Source organism: Meleagris gallopavo, chromosome 16 (assembly GCF_000146605.3).
Source record: "Meleagris gallopavo isolate NT-WF06-2002-E0010 breed Aviagen turkey brand Nicholas breeding stock chromosome 16, Turkey_5.1, whole genome shotgun sequence".
Taxonomy (NCBI): domain Eukaryota; kingdom Metazoa; phylum Chordata; class Aves; order Galliformes; family Phasianidae; genus Meleagris; species Meleagris gallopavo.
The window spans coordinates 1,321,611-1,339,212 of NC_015026.2; the positions used below are offsets into that span (position 1 = coordinate 1,321,611).

Sequence of the window (17,602 nt, forward strand, 5' to 3'; positions counted from 1 at the left end):
GCTGCCTCCTATGCCGGGCCATGCGGGGCTGGAGGCCGAGCCCTACAGCGGGCTGTGACCCACTGCGACCCACTGCAGCCCATGGCCGCCACGCGCCGCCCAGTTAATGAGCAACAATGCGCAACCCACGGGCAGTGGGACACCTGGAGCCAGTGGTCGGGGCCAGCAGCGGGACGAGTGAATAAATGACTCCCACAGGCATGAGCGCGTGCAGTGTCCTTCACCACGGTATCCCTGGCCCTGAGTGGCAAAGGGCCGCAGCGCAGCACCCCTCGGCTCCAGGAGGAGGAGGGACACGCAGTGGCTGGAGGAGCATAGTCTGTGTTTGCTCGACAGTCCCAATGCGGTGGATCCCATCCCCTTATCTCAGCTGTGCCGGGGCAAAGGGCAACGTGGGGCCTCACAAAGCACCCGGCTGCCAGCCAGCGATGCACTGCAGCCTGGGCAGGGGGGACTCAGCAGCACCGTAGGGACCCAGGGCCGCTGCACTGCCAGCAAGCAGGAGCCAGGCTGGAGACTTCCCCTTCTCCATGGCCTCCTAGCTGCTGCTGGAACCCAGCCCTGTTACCAGGGTCCAGCCAAGGCATCCCCCCCTTTATTACAGTGGCTCTTTGTTGGCCTTGAAAGGGAAAAGCACCCAGGAAGCTCTGGGCACCCGCCCCTTGCCAGGGGGCTGTGACATGCAGCACTTCCCCCACACAGCACCCCAAATTCCTGGCATCCCCAGGCAGAGCAGCGTTCACAGCCCCTAGCACCAATCCTGGGAGCTGAGTAACAAGGAGATGGAGGGAAGCAAGAGACAGGCAATACCAGAATAAAAGTACAAACAGGGTTTATTTCAGCACAGAAGTGGTTGGAAGCCCACAGGTACCAGCATTCCTCTGCCCTGCACAACTCCCAGCCCAGAGCACAGCAAGGGTGTTGCCACTGCAGGGCATGGTGCAGTGCAAGGAGCAGGGATAGGGCCAGCACCTGCAGTGATGATGGCAAAGGAAGACAGAGGAGGAGGAGTTACACCAGGGGGATGTGAGGGCTGGAAACTCTCCTCATCCACGGAGAGGCAAACTGGTCCCCCCCTGTGGCCCAGCCCAGCAGGAACCAGGCTACTGCACCAGTCTGGACCAAACTGCAGCAAGTACAGAAACACAGCTGAGGGCACTTTGGACCCAGCATCACTGGAGCAGCACTTTTGGGACTTGGAGGAGAGCAGGAGTCAGAGGGGACCACACTCTAGGACCACCACCCCCCAAGGAAAAGGGGGTTCTCTTCTTCCCTTCCCCACCTAGAGCCCAGGCATGGCCACACTATCCCTCACACCTTGCCCTTAGAAGCAAAGCAGCTGAGGGAGTCAAGAAAGAGATGGAGGCAGCAGCTGCTGAACCATGGGAGCCCTTTTATTGCACAGCAGGGCAGGGAACTCCTCCCACCAGAGGAGCAGAATTGCAGGAGTGTGGCACAGGGCTCACCCCAACAGTTGGCAGCAGCACAGGGAGAAGGGACAGGGCCTTTGAAGCAGGAGGAGCCCCACCACTTCCCATCCCCACACAGCCTGACCCAGCCCCATAGGGGGTGCTCAGTCAGGGCCAGGCCCAGACAGCCCAGGGTGGCAGCAGAGAAAGAGGGCAGAGACTGTGGCAGAGAGACTAGGCCCAGCTCAGCAGGGCACGCCAGCTCCCTGGGCACACTCCTGCCTTCACCCAACCCGTGGTGAGCCTATGCAAGGAGCTAACAGAGCCAACCGTGTATTTTGATCCCTCAGGGAAGTAGAGGAAGGAGTGAGGAAGAGTAGAAGGGAGCCAGCAGACTGGAGAAGGCAGCAACACACGGAGAGCCAGGGCAGCGTGGCTGGGTCGGTGCTCCAGGCACCGTGATGCCTCCACAAGTCAACCCTGTCCTCTCCCTGCCTCCACCAAAACAGGGTCCTGGTCTCAGAGGGGCCGAGGGCCAGGGCACAACTCTGCTGGGTAGTGCTGCCCCACGTCACGTCTGTGCCAGCGACAGCTCCTCCAGTCCCTCCTTCCCCAGGCGGTACCTGGCGAGGTCTTTGCGGGTGACCATGCCCACCACCTGCCAGGGAAAGGACAGAATTAAGCCCTGCACTAATGAACAGAATGTGGAGACAACAGCATTATCTCCATGAGCTGCCCCAGAGCCTCACCTCATTGTGATTATTCACAACCACCAAGTGCCGGAGGCCCAGGGCTCGGAAAAGCTTGAACACCCGCGGCAGAGACGCCTCCTGCAACACAGAGTGGGGTCATGGGAGTCACGATGCGCCCAGCTGGCCCCCAGGGAGGTGGGCTCCATAGGGGCAGGGGCCCGCAGTCATTACCTGAGGCACAGTGTAGGGCGAGGGGTTCATGAACTCGCTCAGATCAATCATGCACTCGCGCTCATCCTGGGAGACATGGATGGACTGGATGGGGGGGAAGCGGGGATAGGCGTCCCGGAAATCCTTCAGCTTCAGTCGCCGCTGCACCATGCTCAGGTTGGCTCTTTCCACAAAAACCTGGGGAGGAATGAGACCTCTCAGGGACCACCCCATGACGCTCACTGGGACACACAGCCCCACAGCACCCACGCGGTTAGGGAGGGAAGAGGCCAGAAGCATGGGGTAGGCAGATCTTCTGGAGAGAAGCACACAGTTTCCTGATCCCTGGGATGGTTTCTGTGTACTCACCTTGTGCTTCAGCAGGACAATGAGCTGGGAGCGCAGGATCAAACCCCGCAGCCCAGCCACCTGCAACAGAGCACCCAGCATGAGGCAGGGCTGGTTGGAGCAGCGACGGCCATGGTCACACCACAGCCATCTCTTGCACAGACAACCCCCAGGCAGTCCCAAGCCCACCTGTGTGGTGTTGGGGTTGCTCTCCACCACTGGGAAGCCGTTATGGTTGGAGGAGGTGTCACTGAGGATGTCCACGACGGTGCCCACTCGCTCGATCCTCCGCAGGCAGGTGACAGGCGTGCTCATCACTTCCCTGCAAAGAAGGGTCGGTGTGAAACAGCTAGATGGCAGCACACCCCAAATCCACCCCGAAGTGCACAGCTCTCAGCCCTGACACATACTCTGTCCCCACAGCGTGGGGGACGTGGGAACAGACATCATCCTGCTGGAGAAGGGCCTGGGCTGGCAGCAGCATGACCCCAGGGCTGCCCCCAGAGGTGCCAGACTCTCAGTCCACCTACCTGGCTGTGAGCGAATGGGACGTCACAGGAGCCTCCCAGTGCAGGAAGGGCACACTCTGCAGCTGGATGTGCATGTCGTAAAGCCCCTGCAAGGAGAGTCATGCCAACAGGAGATATGCCAAGGGAGTACAGCCAGGCAGCATCTCCTCTCTGCATCAGATACCAGGGTCTCCTCCCAAGGCTCTGCAGCAGCTCCAGTCCTCACCTACAGCTTCCCCTGGCACTGCAGTACCCCAAATTCTCACCCACAGCCTCCCACCCCATCCCAGGCTCACATTGAGTGCATCCAGTCCTCACCTCCACAAAGTAATCTCCCACAATCTTTGCTGTCATCAGCACTAGCATGATGGGGAATCCATAGGTGACATTGCCTGTTGCCTCCATCATGATGACAGTAAGACTCAGTGTCATCCGCACTATCCCACCTGCAAGAAGCATCCGAGGGGATCAGGGACTCAGGGGAGGGCACCCAAGACCCCTCAGTTTCTGCACAGCAACCCAGGACTCTCACACAGGCACCACATCCAACCCACCAAGGGACACTGCTCCCCTCTGCTGGCTTTGCAGGCAGGAGCCAGTCACCAAGTGACAGCAAACCATACAGTGACAGGGCTCCAGGGCAGGCTAGGGGAGGCCAGAGCTTCCAGACCTAAACTAGACTGCAGCTCCATGGCACCTCCAGCCCTGGGAGCTGCCCTGGACAAGCCCAGCCCTCATTTTTGCCACAGTGCTGCCAGCACTTGGTAGTGTTGTGAGGAAGCTGACAGCCAGGTTGGGTTTTAACTTGAAATACAGACTGCCCTCCAACTAGGGGAAAATCTTCATCAGAGAAGCAGAGAGCATTTTTTTCCCCATGCCACCTTCACTATGACACAAGTTGGATGTAGCCATGATTCCCCAAGGGAGGCAACTCAGCAACTCACCCAGCTGTGCAGCAGCTCCCATCAGGGCGTACTTCCCAGGGTCAGCCCAGATCTGAGCACGGGAGAGAGAAGGGACCAAGTGAGCTGCTAGCTCCAGGGCACACAGATAACAAGCAGTGCCCTGGCCCCAAACCCCACCTCTGAAGGAGCAGAGCATGCCAGAAGCTGCCTGCACAGCCCATATGTCAACAGGTCTCTGTCAGGGCCAGGAAAAGCCCAGATGCTGCTCAGGAGATCAAGTGAGGAGTCAACCCACCCCACACTTCTCCAGACCACTGTGCCAGGCTCTCAGCCAGCTCCATGCCCACTGCCTGCGTGCACAGCCAGGTCAGCAGAAAAGGAGGTCAGCGAGGAGCTGCATCGCCCCTTCTCATCAAGTGCTCACCGAGCCCTTGGTCAAGTAGGACAGGGAGATGCCAAACAGCCGCCCCCAGGCAGCACCGATCAGCAGGGAAGGGATGAAGACCCCTGCAGACACCGTGAGGCCATACGTCCAGCAGGCCAGGAAGAAATACATCAGGGTGAACATGCCCAGTGTCATGGGGTTGTAGGAACCTGGGGTGGGAAGAGAACAGGGAATCAGAGCCAGTCCCACAGCCTGAACAGCACTACAGCCATGGGTGAACAGCCAGCAGCCCCTTCTGCAGGGCAACGTGACAAACTTTGCAAAGCCCTGGGGGACCATCAGCATTGGAGGACAAGGCCTGGTGGGCAGAGGCACTGGTGAACTAGTCCCAGAACAGCAGCCCCAGGGGGCAGAGAACACTTTATCATACACAGGGTCCAAGGGAAATAGGAGCTGAAGTCTAAAAGCCAAATTTCATTTCTCACACAGATCCAAACTCTAAAATCCACCTCCACAACCTACCCAGAAGGTAAAGTCGTTCAGGGGCAAGAGGCCCTGCTAAGTAAGAAACCAGCCAGAGATATTTACAGGATGGACTCCAGAGAGCAAGCAAGGGTCAGATACGCTCCCACACAGATCAGAATGACAGCTTGCAAACAGACACAGACAGAACTGCTTCCTTGTTCACAGGCAGCCCCGAGGGCAGAGCCCTTTGGCTGAGCTCATGGTGCTTTCAAACACAGCACCCATCCCTCCCTCCTTCTGCTGCAGCAAAAGAGCTGACATTTCTTTGGGTAACAGGGAAAGGAAAGGAGCAGCTTTGTTGTTAAGATCAGAATTTGCTTGCTGGTAGAAAAACCAGACCACTGTTACACCCATCACAGTACTGTGCCCTGCAGCCAGCACAAGGCTCAGAGCAGATCTGCCCTGATGGGTGCATGGTTACAGCAGAGGAACACCAGCACCTCCTGTTTGCAGCACTGCATGGGTACTCAGGAGCTGGTAGCCACAACAGCCACTGCCTACAGCCCCACACAGTGCTTTTCTGGACCTGACCGTGCCCTCTTTAAGCCACACTAATCATACCCCACCCCATCCCACAAGCAACAAGGGAACAGGTGAGCACTGTGCACACATTCTGTCCTGCGCTGTTCTTCAAGGAAGCATTCACTTGGCACACAGACCTGGAGGGTCATGGAAGAGGTTGACAACACTCTTCTCAGGTGTGTTGAAGAAGGCAGTTGCCATGGAGTTGTACTCTCCATCAGCACAGAAAAGCTGGAAGGGAAGGGAAGGAAAGAGTTAGAAGTGGCAGCTATGTGCTGCCCCAGAGCAGAGCAAGCGGCCGTTCTCCAGTTGGTGCAGAGCTGGGGGGACTGCACACAGCAAGCACACTAATGCCACAGCACTTCCATCTAGCTACTGTGCTGCTGGTGACAGAAACCTGTGCTAAGCAACACTACAGCCCAAGTAGGGCTCACATCTCAGAGATGGGTGTTACAGCAAAGAGTCCAGGGCAAACTCAAGGTCTCCAGCTGCACCCAGAGCAGAGGGTAGCGGCTGCAGGGGAACCAGCAAGGCCCAGGGCCACAAACTCCAGCAGTGTCTCACTCCCCTGCTCAGCCTCAGGGTATCCCTCACCTCAGGTGTAGCTCACCAGCATCTCCTACCTGCAGAGGATAGGCCACTGAGCTCCCCTGGATGGGCTGGCAGTCTCGGGAGCAGTAAATCATGACGAAGCCCACAGCCGCTGTCACCGCCGCGACCAACATGGCCTCAATCACCTGGAGGCAAGGCCTGTGGATGTACCTGAAAGGGAGCAGAGCAGTGAGCCCAGTTCTGCCACAGCAGCACCCAAGGGTGCCAGCGGTGAGATGCAGCAAGCCTTACAGGCTGCAGGAAATGGAAGGCTCTGCCAGGAGAGGGAGGGCAGCAGAGAGCCAAGCCCAGTAAGCTTCAACCCAGGAGGAGCGATGCCCTGGGAGATGCCACAGACCCTTCACCAGCTCTGCTGATGCCACAGATCACCCCTCTCTGACATCCCAAGGCTGGTTCTAAGGTTTGAAATGCTGGTGGCAAGTATGGCTGTGCCAGTGTGGGCTCTGATGGGCTCAGCAGCAATCTTGGCTCTCTCATTGCTCTCATGTAGCAATCATGTCTTGCACAGTACTCGCACTTGTTTGAGCAGCCAGGTCACTAAGAATGAATACTTAGCAGGATCATAGCAAAGGAGGGATGCTGTGGGTCAAAGCCTTGGGGCAGGCAGCAAGAGGCACATGGCATCTTTATCTGTCAGCTTCCAGGGGCTGCTGTCGCTATGCATGAGGTTACAGCCTGGCTTTGGCTCAGAACATCACAACCAGGAAGCACAGACGACGTCAGCCAACCCACTTGAATTACTTTGGCTACCCACAAGCTCTTACCTGATCCGGAACATCGTTAACCAGTAATTCAGGGCATTGAACAGAGCCCCCAGGATCCCACCTGCGAGTGGAAAGGAGGGAAGAGTCAGCATGCAAGTCTCAGGTTCTCCTACGGCCACACAAGACCCAAGAGAAAAGAGGAAGCTCAGAGAGACAACGATGACACACTCAGCATGACTGGCTGCCCCAGGGCACGTGGCAGCATAGGGCTGTCCATGACTGCAACACCCCGACCCCACAGAGGACTTTGCAGGGTACAGATTACATGGTCTCTCCTTTGCTACAAGGGTGAGGGCTGGCCCAGGATCCTGCTCTCACCCCCATAAATTCCACAAACAGCCTCTGCCTTTGAATTAATGAATTTTCCATTCCTCCCAGAAAAGTGGATCCTGAAACTTTATAGGCCCAGACAGAACAGAGGGAATTATTCATACAAATTGGATTGAAAGAGCAGAACTCCCTTACCAACCACTCCCATAAAGATGAAGATAGGAATTTCCTGGATCGTGTATCCCATTTTCTGCAAACAAGAGATGGGTTTCAGATCTTCTGGACATTTGACTGCCAGTCACTGTCTGTCTGTGGCAGCATGAACCTGAGCCAGTGGGCAGCTCCTGGAGCAGCCCCAGGATGTGCCCTGAACATCCTTAGCACCTAGACCCAGCAGTGGCTGCAGGAACACCTTCTGCTCACGCTGGTGGAGCTGGGATCCAGCCAGACCCCAGAGCGTGCCCCAGGCAACATTTTAAGAGAGACCGATGTCCCACAACCCCGAGCTGCTTTTAACTTCCCCAGCAGAAGAATCTGTGGCATACCTCGCTATCAAACCTGCCAAAATTGATGAGCCCAGGGCTGGACAGATCCCAAGCATTGCCATGGTAAACACTCAGGACAGAGTTCAGAGTGAATGTGGAGATCATGGAGGCAAAGAACTAGAAAGAAATGCACACATAATTACTGCTAGACAGATCCAGCCCAGCTCCTTCCACACTATCCCAAAATATCCCCCATGGACTCGATACCCAGGATGTGCTGGGGACAAGTGGTCACATTCCCCATGGACGCGCTCTGGACAGGCAGAGTCCAAGCATGGACTCACTCCTCCTCTCACCTCTCCACTGCCCTGTGGCAGCTCCCTTAGAAAAGGGGTTGGCAGCTTCAGGAAATGAGACCTCACTCAGCCAGACTCAAATTTAGCCCCTGGGAGCTAAAAGGGAATTTGGGATGCCCTGATCTCTGAGATGCATTACACAGTTCCCCAGGGCAAGGATGAAAGGAGGCACACAGCTGTGGGACACAGAGCCTCAGGGCACAGGAGAAAAGATGATGCCTCAGTGCCATCACAGCCTGCGTTAACTGGATTAAGGCCTGTCTTAATTTACTGCTTCTGCTTTGCAGCACTTACAATTCTCCATGTCAGGAACTGGTTCCAGAAGGAAGCTCCTTCCTCTAAGCTGAAGAGGACACCCCCTGCAAGTGCAAGACACAAACATCTTCACAACAGGCACGTGCCACAGACTCTCACCTCTCAGCACCAGCCAAGGCAGTCAAATCCTCCCACAGCTCCCAGAATCAAGCAAAGGGACCAACCAAGCCCAACACACTTGATGTACTGTTTGTAGAAAGCCCTTTCACTGTCTCCCCTCCATCCCAGAAAACAACATTTAGGATCAGAGACAGGTAAGCAACTCCTCTCTTCCCTAGACCTGTACAGCAGGGCAGGACAGCTTGGAGGAGTGGCGGGCCCTTTTCAGGAAGGCTCACGACATAACCACAGAGCAGACACAGTTTCTCTTCTCAATCCTGGAACTGACAGAAGTTGGCAGCACACCAGATTGAGTAGCTTATAGATTCCCACCATGCAACACCCAACCTCTGGGCTTCCAAGCAAGCATCTGAGCCTGGAAGTAAATGAGGGGCTGTCCCAGCCCAGGCTCCTGCAGTACCCCATAAAGATTCCTGCAGGCAAGAGCAGCCCCCTGACAGATGCATGCAGCACTGCTCAGCATCAGAGCTGAGACACATACCCACGGGGGCACCAAACGCCGCAGAGACGCCAGCAGCAGCTCCAGCTGAGACAAAGTCTCTTTTTTCTGTGTCTCTGCGGAAGTACTCAAAGATCTGAAATACCAAAGCGAAGGTAGGTTCAGGCATGGCTAAAGGCATGAGATCAGAGGAGACACAGTTACAAACCCTTGCCACCAGCAGAACCCCACAGAGTTGTTTTGGGCACCATAAGCAGCAACAGGAGGGAATTCAGGTGGCACCAAATGGAGTCCACAGCTCCCTCCTCTCTGGGCACCTTCTCCAGAGGAGTCAGAGCTGCACCAGCCCACTACTTGGCTGGGCTCTGACACCAGGGAGGGCAGCCAGGCAGTGTGCCCTGTGCTCAGCCTGCAGCAGAACTCCTTGCCCTGAGCACCAACCTTGAAGTCTCTCTTCAAAGATGTGGATCTTCCCTGGGAAATGCCAGCAGCAATCACAGCTCCAGAGTGAATCATTGGTCCTTCCTGTAGGCAGGAGATTGGAGTCAGATGGAAAGAAGAACCACTACAGCTAAAGAAAACTGGGGAAGGTTGGATGCTGAACCCTGGGTAATGGCCCTAAAGAAGCTGGATGCTATACTTGTACCAGCTCTGTCTCTGCAGGTATAGCGATAGAGGATTTTGGTCACTACAGACCTTGCAATTTCTTCCCCAACCCCAGATCCTCATTCTAGCACATGGCTCCTGTTCTCACCAGCACTCCCTCTGGCAGAGCAGACAGGAGCTTACAAAGACTGCCTTTCTTGCCCTCAGCCCCAGCAGGTCAGCCAAGTCCAAGCATGGCACCTGTGCTCCCCCAGCTGACATTCATGGTGACAAACACAGGCAGACACAGGCTGCTGCTCTCCTGCCCTCAGCTAAGCCACACACCAGACTGGCAGGGAATAAAACTGGGAAGACACTGCAGGGCTGGTGCTGAGCTGTGGCACGCATGCCAGCAGAGGATAACAACATGCCAGGAGCATAACAGAGAGAGCTTTATGCACATCACCTTCCCAACAGCCAGGCCGCCGACCACTGAGAGGATGACCCCGCAGACTTTGATCACCAGGGTCTGTAAGACAGAGCAAGAGGCACAGCACATCACGAGGCTGACAGGAGCACCCCAGGCTGCTGCAGCGAGCCCAGCTCCATCTCTGCCTCAGAACACAGAGGGAATGCCCCACGGCACAGGAATGAAGCATATTTGCTCCAGCCCAGCCCATGCAGTAGGCACTCATCCTGTGAGCTCCCACTTCTTACCTTGAGGCGGACAACATGTGGGATCTTCACACCATTGAGGTAGCATTTAATCTGGGGAATGCCACTGCCAGCTGCAACGGGCTGTGAGGAACAGGAAGGTGTCAGTACCTATCACATACAGGATGGAGACTGGGGACATGCTGGCCATCTTACCCTGTCCCTAAACACAGGCTATGCCAAGCATATCTTGGGGAGGCTCAGAGCTTATTTACAAGCTCTTGAGAGGCACCTGCTGTGCCCCCACAGACACACCGCCCCAAAGGGCAAACAGATGCAGTCAGCAAGTTCTAGGGGAACATAAGGGTGTTCCCTGCAGAAAGCTCACACTTGGTGGCCAGGGAAAGCTTTGCCAGAGGGCAATGGCAAAGCAACAAGGAGACTGCTGCCAACATGCAGGAGGTCATTGTCCCCTCTCAACCACAACTTGCCCTGCACACATCATCAGTCAGCTGCCAGTTTCTGACTTTTCCTCTTGAGCACTTAAACCTGACTACTCACAAACATGCAAAGCAAAGAGGCTGAGCCTAGTTCAGGGCTTGCATGAACTGACGTAGTTTGCAAGAGCTGCACCCACAACCATGGCTGAAGCATGCCCTTCTGCCACCTCTCCTGCCCCAGGTTGCTGGGGCTGCAAATGAAGGGCAGCACATCCTGACACCTAAGGAGAAACCTTACAGCACAGATGTTTCCAGCCAACACCAAGGCATTGGGCTTCAGAGGGCCAATTCAGCAGGAAAACATCTGATGGATGTTACAGGAGTACCTCCTCACAGGCAGCCTCCAAACCCTCACCTCTATAAAAGCAACGATAACAGAGCCCACCATCACCACACCGGCATTCAGAGTGGCCCAGAGTAACAGAGAGAAAGACAGGCCCCCTTTTTCTGTGAACTTGTCGATGTCTGTAGAGGAGGATCAAGGAAAGGCTGCTATCAGCTCAGGAATATCCCTCCCAGTCACAAAGCATCACCGTGGAGCTCCTGGGACTGCGGTTTGCAGAGTGCATTGATGGGAACACTTGGGTGCAGGCAGCACCTCAGAGCAGTGCTGAGAGCAGCAGGACCTGTGCACCAAGCCCGGAAGGAAGCTGCCCTCTCCCCCAACATCCTTCTTGTTGCCACCAGGAGCAGAGGACACAGATCCAGTGGCTCCTGCCTGGCTGGAAGCCTCAGCTCCATGCAAGGATACTGTCCTTCACCACACGGTACTTGAGCCCAGCCAGGTTCTCCACCACAATGTCGATGAAGCAGGCGACGAGGCCGGTGAGGATGCCAATCATGGCACAGATGACCCAGCGCTTGATTTCCACGGTCCGGAAGGCCTGACAGACAAGCAGACGGCCATCAGAATCCATTGCTGCCCAACCCCACATCCACAGCCCCTAGTGTGCATCAAGATGGGCTCCAGCCCACCTGGCCACCTTCCCAGTCAAGTCCCAACCTTCTTTATCCTCTGCTTGGCAGAGGACTGTAAAGCCTGACCTATTTCAAGGCAACCCCCAGTGCTGTTGTCCCTCCGAGGAATCTCTGGCTAGAAGACAAGCTTTCCCAGCTCGGCTGCCTCCATTAAGCCTCTCCACACACTCTCCTGCTCTATCTTGCTGCAGTACTAGCTCCCAAAGCCCCCAGGGTAGGGCCTTCCCCACTGCAGGTGTTCCAGCCTACCCAGCAATATCACCACAGCACCCAGCAAACTCCTCATCCCTCCCTTGTGCCACACTGGGCTCCTGCAGAGCTGGCCACCCTGCCCATTACAAACTAGTGGACACCCATCAAACCACACTCAAGCTCAAGCACTGCTGCTGAGCACCACATTCCCCTGGCACTGAGGGAGCAATGGTTGTCAGCGTGCAGGGACAATGGATAACCAGGTCGTGGCAGGGCTCACCGCATGGTTTATCCTCCTTTCCTCTTCCAGGAACAGCTGGTTTTCACTGTTGTCATAGTCCAGGCTCTAGCTCAGAGAAGAGAGATGCTGTTAGTGTCTAATGCTGGGGAAGACCCCTAGGCCAGGGGAGGGCCAATCTGAGACCCTCACTCAAGAGCTGTCCCTCACCAGTGCCTCACAGAGGGCAGCTGGCAGCAGCAGAGCTGAGGAAGAAGCAGGCATGCACATACCTCGTACTTGAGCGACAAGAGCTTCTCATTGTGTGGGATTTCGTTGGGATACGGCCGGGGGAGCTCTGTCTCCTGTGGGACAAGACACTCAGGTTGGCAGGGTCCCTGCTTGCCTTCCTGAGGGCAACCAGCAACTGTCAGAGAAGTACTCACGCCATAATGCTGGCTTGGTGCTAGTTTTACTGCATGAACACCCAGGAAGCACAGGAAGGACCACAGAGAGAGCAGTCTTAGTGCACAGGACGGTTTCCCACTGCTCAGTGCGTGCAGATTTAAGTCTGCTCAAATAGCCCTCTGTGTGTGCACCCCTGGCCCTCCTGTACCGTCCCCAAGCAGGACGTGTCCCATGGCAGCCACAAGTACAGCAGAGCAGGGACCAGGCAGGCAGAGGTTCTGCACAGCCGGCACCAAACTGCTATTTTAATAAATCAGAGCAGCTCTGTGCTCCCAGCGGAGGGCAACATTTCATCTCAACAGGAAATTCCTTTGGCTTAAAGCAAGGAGCTATTTCAAACAGATCTGTGCTTTTGAGTAGAAACTAAATTCTGTTTCATAAATGCCTTTGATCACACAAGCTTTTCCCAGCTCTGATTTAGGGCATTTACTGGGGCTGCGGGGGGGTCCCACTGGCATCACATGCCCTTCTTCCAGTCCTGCATTACAGCTACATCCAGAACTGGCCCAGCCTTTCCTTCAAAGCACTGCATTAAGATATGCTACAGCAACCCAGTCACAGGTATTCCAGCTGGAACCAGCAACAGAAATGCTTTTCAGTAGCTGCAGCACTCAAGACCCAAGGATGGCCATGCAGGAGCCTTCGTGTGACAAGCAAGATGGGGGAGAAAGAGCAGCACTCACGGTGTACCATGGCTAACCCTGCTGCCCTGAGAGCAGCCACACGGGTTATTTCACAGTAAGGAAATTCAGTCACATCTCCTCTCAGTGCCACTCACCAGCTCACTGATGTCCTCATTGAGATCCACATTGCTCAGCTGTCCAGGGCGCAGAAAGGAGGAAGGAGTGAACTACAAAGAGAAGAGAGAACAAAGTCAGTTCCTGAATGCACCACCAGCAGATGGCCCAGCTGGTGCCAACTGCACACAGCACACTCTCAGGCCCAGGCTGGGTCCTGCTCCCCAAAGTGCTTCCATGCATGGAATCCCCATGGAAGATCAGAACTTGTGTTTGTCCATCCCTTGTGCCTCCCTGCCAAGCTCCAGTGCTGTCTAGGAACTGTGTGAGGTGTTGGAAGAAGGGACAGACCCTCCCCCAAGCAGTCAGGGCTACTCCTCAGCCAGGCAGCAATAAGGGATGGCCAGTGGCACTTTTTGTTCCTCCACCTGCTCTGCAGGAGGGTTCCCAGCCAGAGAGATGAGCACATCAGCACATTCACTTCCCCCCAAACCCTCAGTGCATTGGGCACAGCACAGTGCCTAGGCTGGCTGCCAGCACTGTGTGCTCCAGCAGGGACACCAGCACTGCTCAGCAGCGCCCAGGACAGTGCCGGGAAGGTTCTCCTTTCTCTGGTGAGCCCTCAGGCTTATTACAAGCAGCACAATTGCACAACACAGGAGCCTGGGGATCTTTCTGGGCCAAGACAGGCTTGGGCTCAGGCTGAACCAGCCCAGCATTGCACACGGAGACCCAGCGGCAGCAAGTGAGCTGCCCTCACCCGCTGCTGTTATGAAACATGGGGATATACAAGGGTGTGGGAGCAGCACTGCCACTAAGAACAGCCCAACACCATTTCTCAACATCCACATCTTCCCCTCTGCAGCCTCACCCCTCCAACAGCCCTACTCCCAAACAGCTGAAGGACCAGAGAATAAAGGAGCACTGAAGAGCAATAGGAGGGTCCCAGCAGGGCAGCCCCTCTCTGCAGGGGCCTGCAAGCTGCAGATCCCAGCTAGAGCCCCTCCTGCTTTAATCCCCACAGATCCCCCTGGAACGCGCAGGCCAGAGCAGCGGGAGCCGCACACGTCACTGCAGTGAAGAATACTCCTTTGTGTTTGCAGCCTGACCTATTTTCCCTTTTTCCCCCATCTGCTCCACACTCTCATTTACTCCCTGACATGTGGGAGGGCTTCGTCCCCACTTCCCAAACTCTCTGGCTCAGCACCAGCAAAACTCCTAGGAGGCAGACAGACCTGTTAACCATGCAGGGACACATGGGAGCAGGGGGAGCTTATGCAGGCACCAGCTTGCTCCCCGAGTGATTATAGAGCACTGGAACACAAACAGGAAAGGAAAAGGAATTGCAGTTGGACCTGAAGCTAGACTCTGTGTTACATTTGAAAACATCTTGCTTGTATAATAGAGTTCCTGCCCAGCTCGTCCTGAACCCTGGCAGCAGGCAGCACTCAGACGGGCTGAGAACATTTAGAGCACAGCTGGCTCCATCCTGCCAGCACAAGGATCACATGCTGGAAGAACAGGAAAAGGCTTTTTCCATCAGCACCCATTTTCCATAGGAGGAACAGGGGAAATGGGACAACCAGGCACAGACAGAGGATTATCTGTGCACGGCTCAGAGATGTGCTCAGCCCAGGCAGCATGACCCCAGCCTGGATGCTTTCCAAGCACAGCCTGCTGTTCCCAGTACACATGATGTTGGTGTGACTGCAGTGCCCCTACAACAGCACACGTGTTGTCAGAACTCAGAGGATGCAGACAGATCATCAGCTCTCCCATCCCATATAGGGATACCTGGGACCTTCCCACCAGCAGAGGAAGGTGATGGCACCCAGCCCTCAGCAGTCCCGTTGGCTCAGGGAGATCTTTGTGCTGTCCCAGTGACCTTATGAGGGGTTACAGAGGAGATAAGGCCACACATTCCTCAAAGCCCTATATCCATAGGTCAGGAAGCAGTAGAGTTGCAGCAAGGGAATGACTGCTTAGGGAAAGCCCATCACAGCAGTGATGCATCTCAGAGCAGTGGTCACAACACTGGTTTGCGAACAGAGGAACAACTTCAAACAAGGCTATCTAGAACAGAGCAAACACTGCCTGTGTACACAGTGGCCTTTTAGTGCCTTGCTAACTGGACTCTGAAGAACCACAAATGGAGCATTTGCTCCACAGCCCATCTGGAGGGCATCTACAAGGCCATCCCTGCAGGACAGCACTGCACCCACAACCACCCCCCAGAGACACAGTGCCCTCCATAAGCAGTTCTCTATCACCACCCTGCTCCTCACTAACAAGCTCTGAATGCTCCTGGTTTTGTTATCAGTGAGATAAAGCACTGTGCAGGAGCCTGCACTATATAAGCAAGAGGAAGGAAGAGGGCTTTCAGCCCACAGCGCCCTCCTGGCCCTGCTCAGTGGTGGGAAAAGATGACTCCTGCCCTCCATGCCCTGCCACCGGACAGCTCACATGGGGGAATATGAGCAATCCCATAGCCTGACAACCCCCTGCCCACCCTCCCCTTCCCTGGCATCCTCAGGAGCAAAAACACTGCACAGATCTCAAAGACAATGCACTGTAGCACACATACAGAATGCATTCTCAATGGGTAGCAAAAAAATATTATTAATAAAAAAAAAACACACCTTAAGCTAATGATGGGAATTGGCTGCCCTTACTGAAGTCATCCACCCACTTTTCAGTCTGAAAATTAATTTGTTACATGCGACATGAAAACATGGGAGGAGGGCAACCCACGCCTTGGGGCACGCGATGCTCAGATGTGCAGACAGCACCTTGCACAGCAGCACAGCCAGGTCCTGATGGGATGAAGGCTGACCCAGCTCTGGTGCTGTGCTCAGCCCCTCCGAGCCAGCAAGCCCCAAAACAGAGAGCCCAAACACATCCCTGCAGCACATCTCTGTCACCAGGGCACTGAGGCAAGCAGCACTCTCACCTCCCGCCCACCAGCTCTTAGCTGGGGAACTACAGACCCGTATTTCCTTTTGTGATTTTAAAGTCACTTTCATTTCCATTAAAAGAACATGCAAGGGGAAGAAACCCCAATTAGGTGCCATTTCTGTTGTGGTATCATGACCCAAAATATCCCATGACAAAAACAGCTCCACCCTCTGCCAAAGCCATCCGTCCCCACTTCTCAGTACCCCCTGCCTGGTACCATGCTATCATCACACCCACTGGTTCCTATTGGTGTAACCTGGCCATAGACAGTTATGGGGGTATGAGGACATTGCCAGAGACCTGCTCTCCTCCTCACGTACCCATACGGCTGTGCTTGTAGCAGCACAGAGCCACAAAGGGCCCTACTGAGCTGTTTGGCATTAAGGTCACAGGACCATCCGTGGAGAGAAGCAGCTGTGCTGCCAGGTCAGTGCCCACCCTGCTGCCCATCATCCCCACCCCGTGCTGAGAGCTACAGTACAGCCCTCACTGCCGTGCTCTGCAAAGGGAAACAGCACGCAGTGCTCTGTCACCAGCTGGACCATCAGGGAATAAACACAGTGGCAATAAACCCAGACCAGCAGGGCCAGGTCTCGCTCACCCCACCCGCTGTCCCCACTGTTTCTTCAAAGCTACTCACAGAAACCCTTTTTCTAATTGACCCCCAGCCAAGAGATCTGGTTAACTCCCTTACTATGCCTCAAAACTGCAGTTTTCACCATGTGATTTGTGAAGGCGGCATGCTGTAGATACACCCAGTGCTGCTGTACTGACCTTATTTCTCCTTCCAGATCAGAACAGCTGCAGGAGCACAGCTGACTCCAGCCAGCCGGCCGTGCCCCCATCCTGCCCAGCCACGCCAGAAACCTGCAGCCTAACAAACCCTGAATTTTCCTCTAATTAATCTAATGAGCCCACTGTTCTGATCTGCCCAGGAGCAGAGCAGCACAGAACCATGCCAGACAAGACAGCCAGGCTAACGGCTGCCAAAGCCTGCCTTCCTAACTATGCTGAAGGCTCCCTGCAAGCTTTCCATGGGAAATTCACTAGCTCTGTGCTCAGGCAGCCCCTCTCCCACCCAGCACTCACACAGCAGTGCTCCACGGACTCAGCCTGGCCCAAATCACAGTCCCAACCCTGTGATTTGTGAGCATCGCACAAAAGCTTACTTTAGGATGAGATTAACTTCTCCAAAGCGATCTGCAAAGAAGGAACGGGCCTTTCTGCGCTAAAACACAGCCCACCCCGGACTCTCTCTTTGCCTCCATACATACATACACCATCACGCTCAGCCGTGTGTAGGCCAGACCCCCACGGCAGCAGCCTGCCAAGGATGGGGCTCTCCCACAGAACGGCACTGGAAGCACGAATTAAAAGGGCGTTCCCAGCAGCCGGGAGCCACGCACCCCGTGCCCGGGGCCCACCCCGCATCACCTGCCGGGCGCCGCCC

At 55.4% G+C, this 17,602-nt stretch overlaps 1 protein-coding gene across 1 annotated transcript; it reads right to left on the reverse strand.

Moving 5' to 3' along the window:
* Positions 1 to 815: 815 nt before the first annotated feature.
* On the reverse strand, positions 816 to 17,601 carry CLCN7 (chloride voltage-gated channel 7; the record flags this gene model as incomplete). Its single annotated transcript, XM_010719757.1, has 25 exons — positions 816 to 2,067; positions 2,159 to 2,239; positions 2,333 to 2,509; positions 2,681 to 2,740; positions 2,849 to 2,981; positions 3,190 to 3,275; positions 3,487 to 3,614; positions 4,113 to 4,164; positions 4,498 to 4,667; positions 5,643 to 5,736; positions 6,129 to 6,267; positions 6,882 to 6,942; positions 7,347 to 7,401; positions 7,697 to 7,813; positions 8,287 to 8,351; positions 8,909 to 9,002; positions 9,308 to 9,391; positions 9,918 to 9,980; positions 10,169 to 10,249; positions 10,961 to 11,070; positions 11,357 to 11,489; positions 12,056 to 12,121; positions 12,286 to 12,357; positions 13,239 to 13,310; positions 17,587 to 17,601. Coding segments are annotated over 25 exons (2,295 nt in total), but the record flags the coding sequence as incomplete, so codon positions are not given.
* Between the last annotated feature and the right edge of the window lies 1 nt (position 17,602).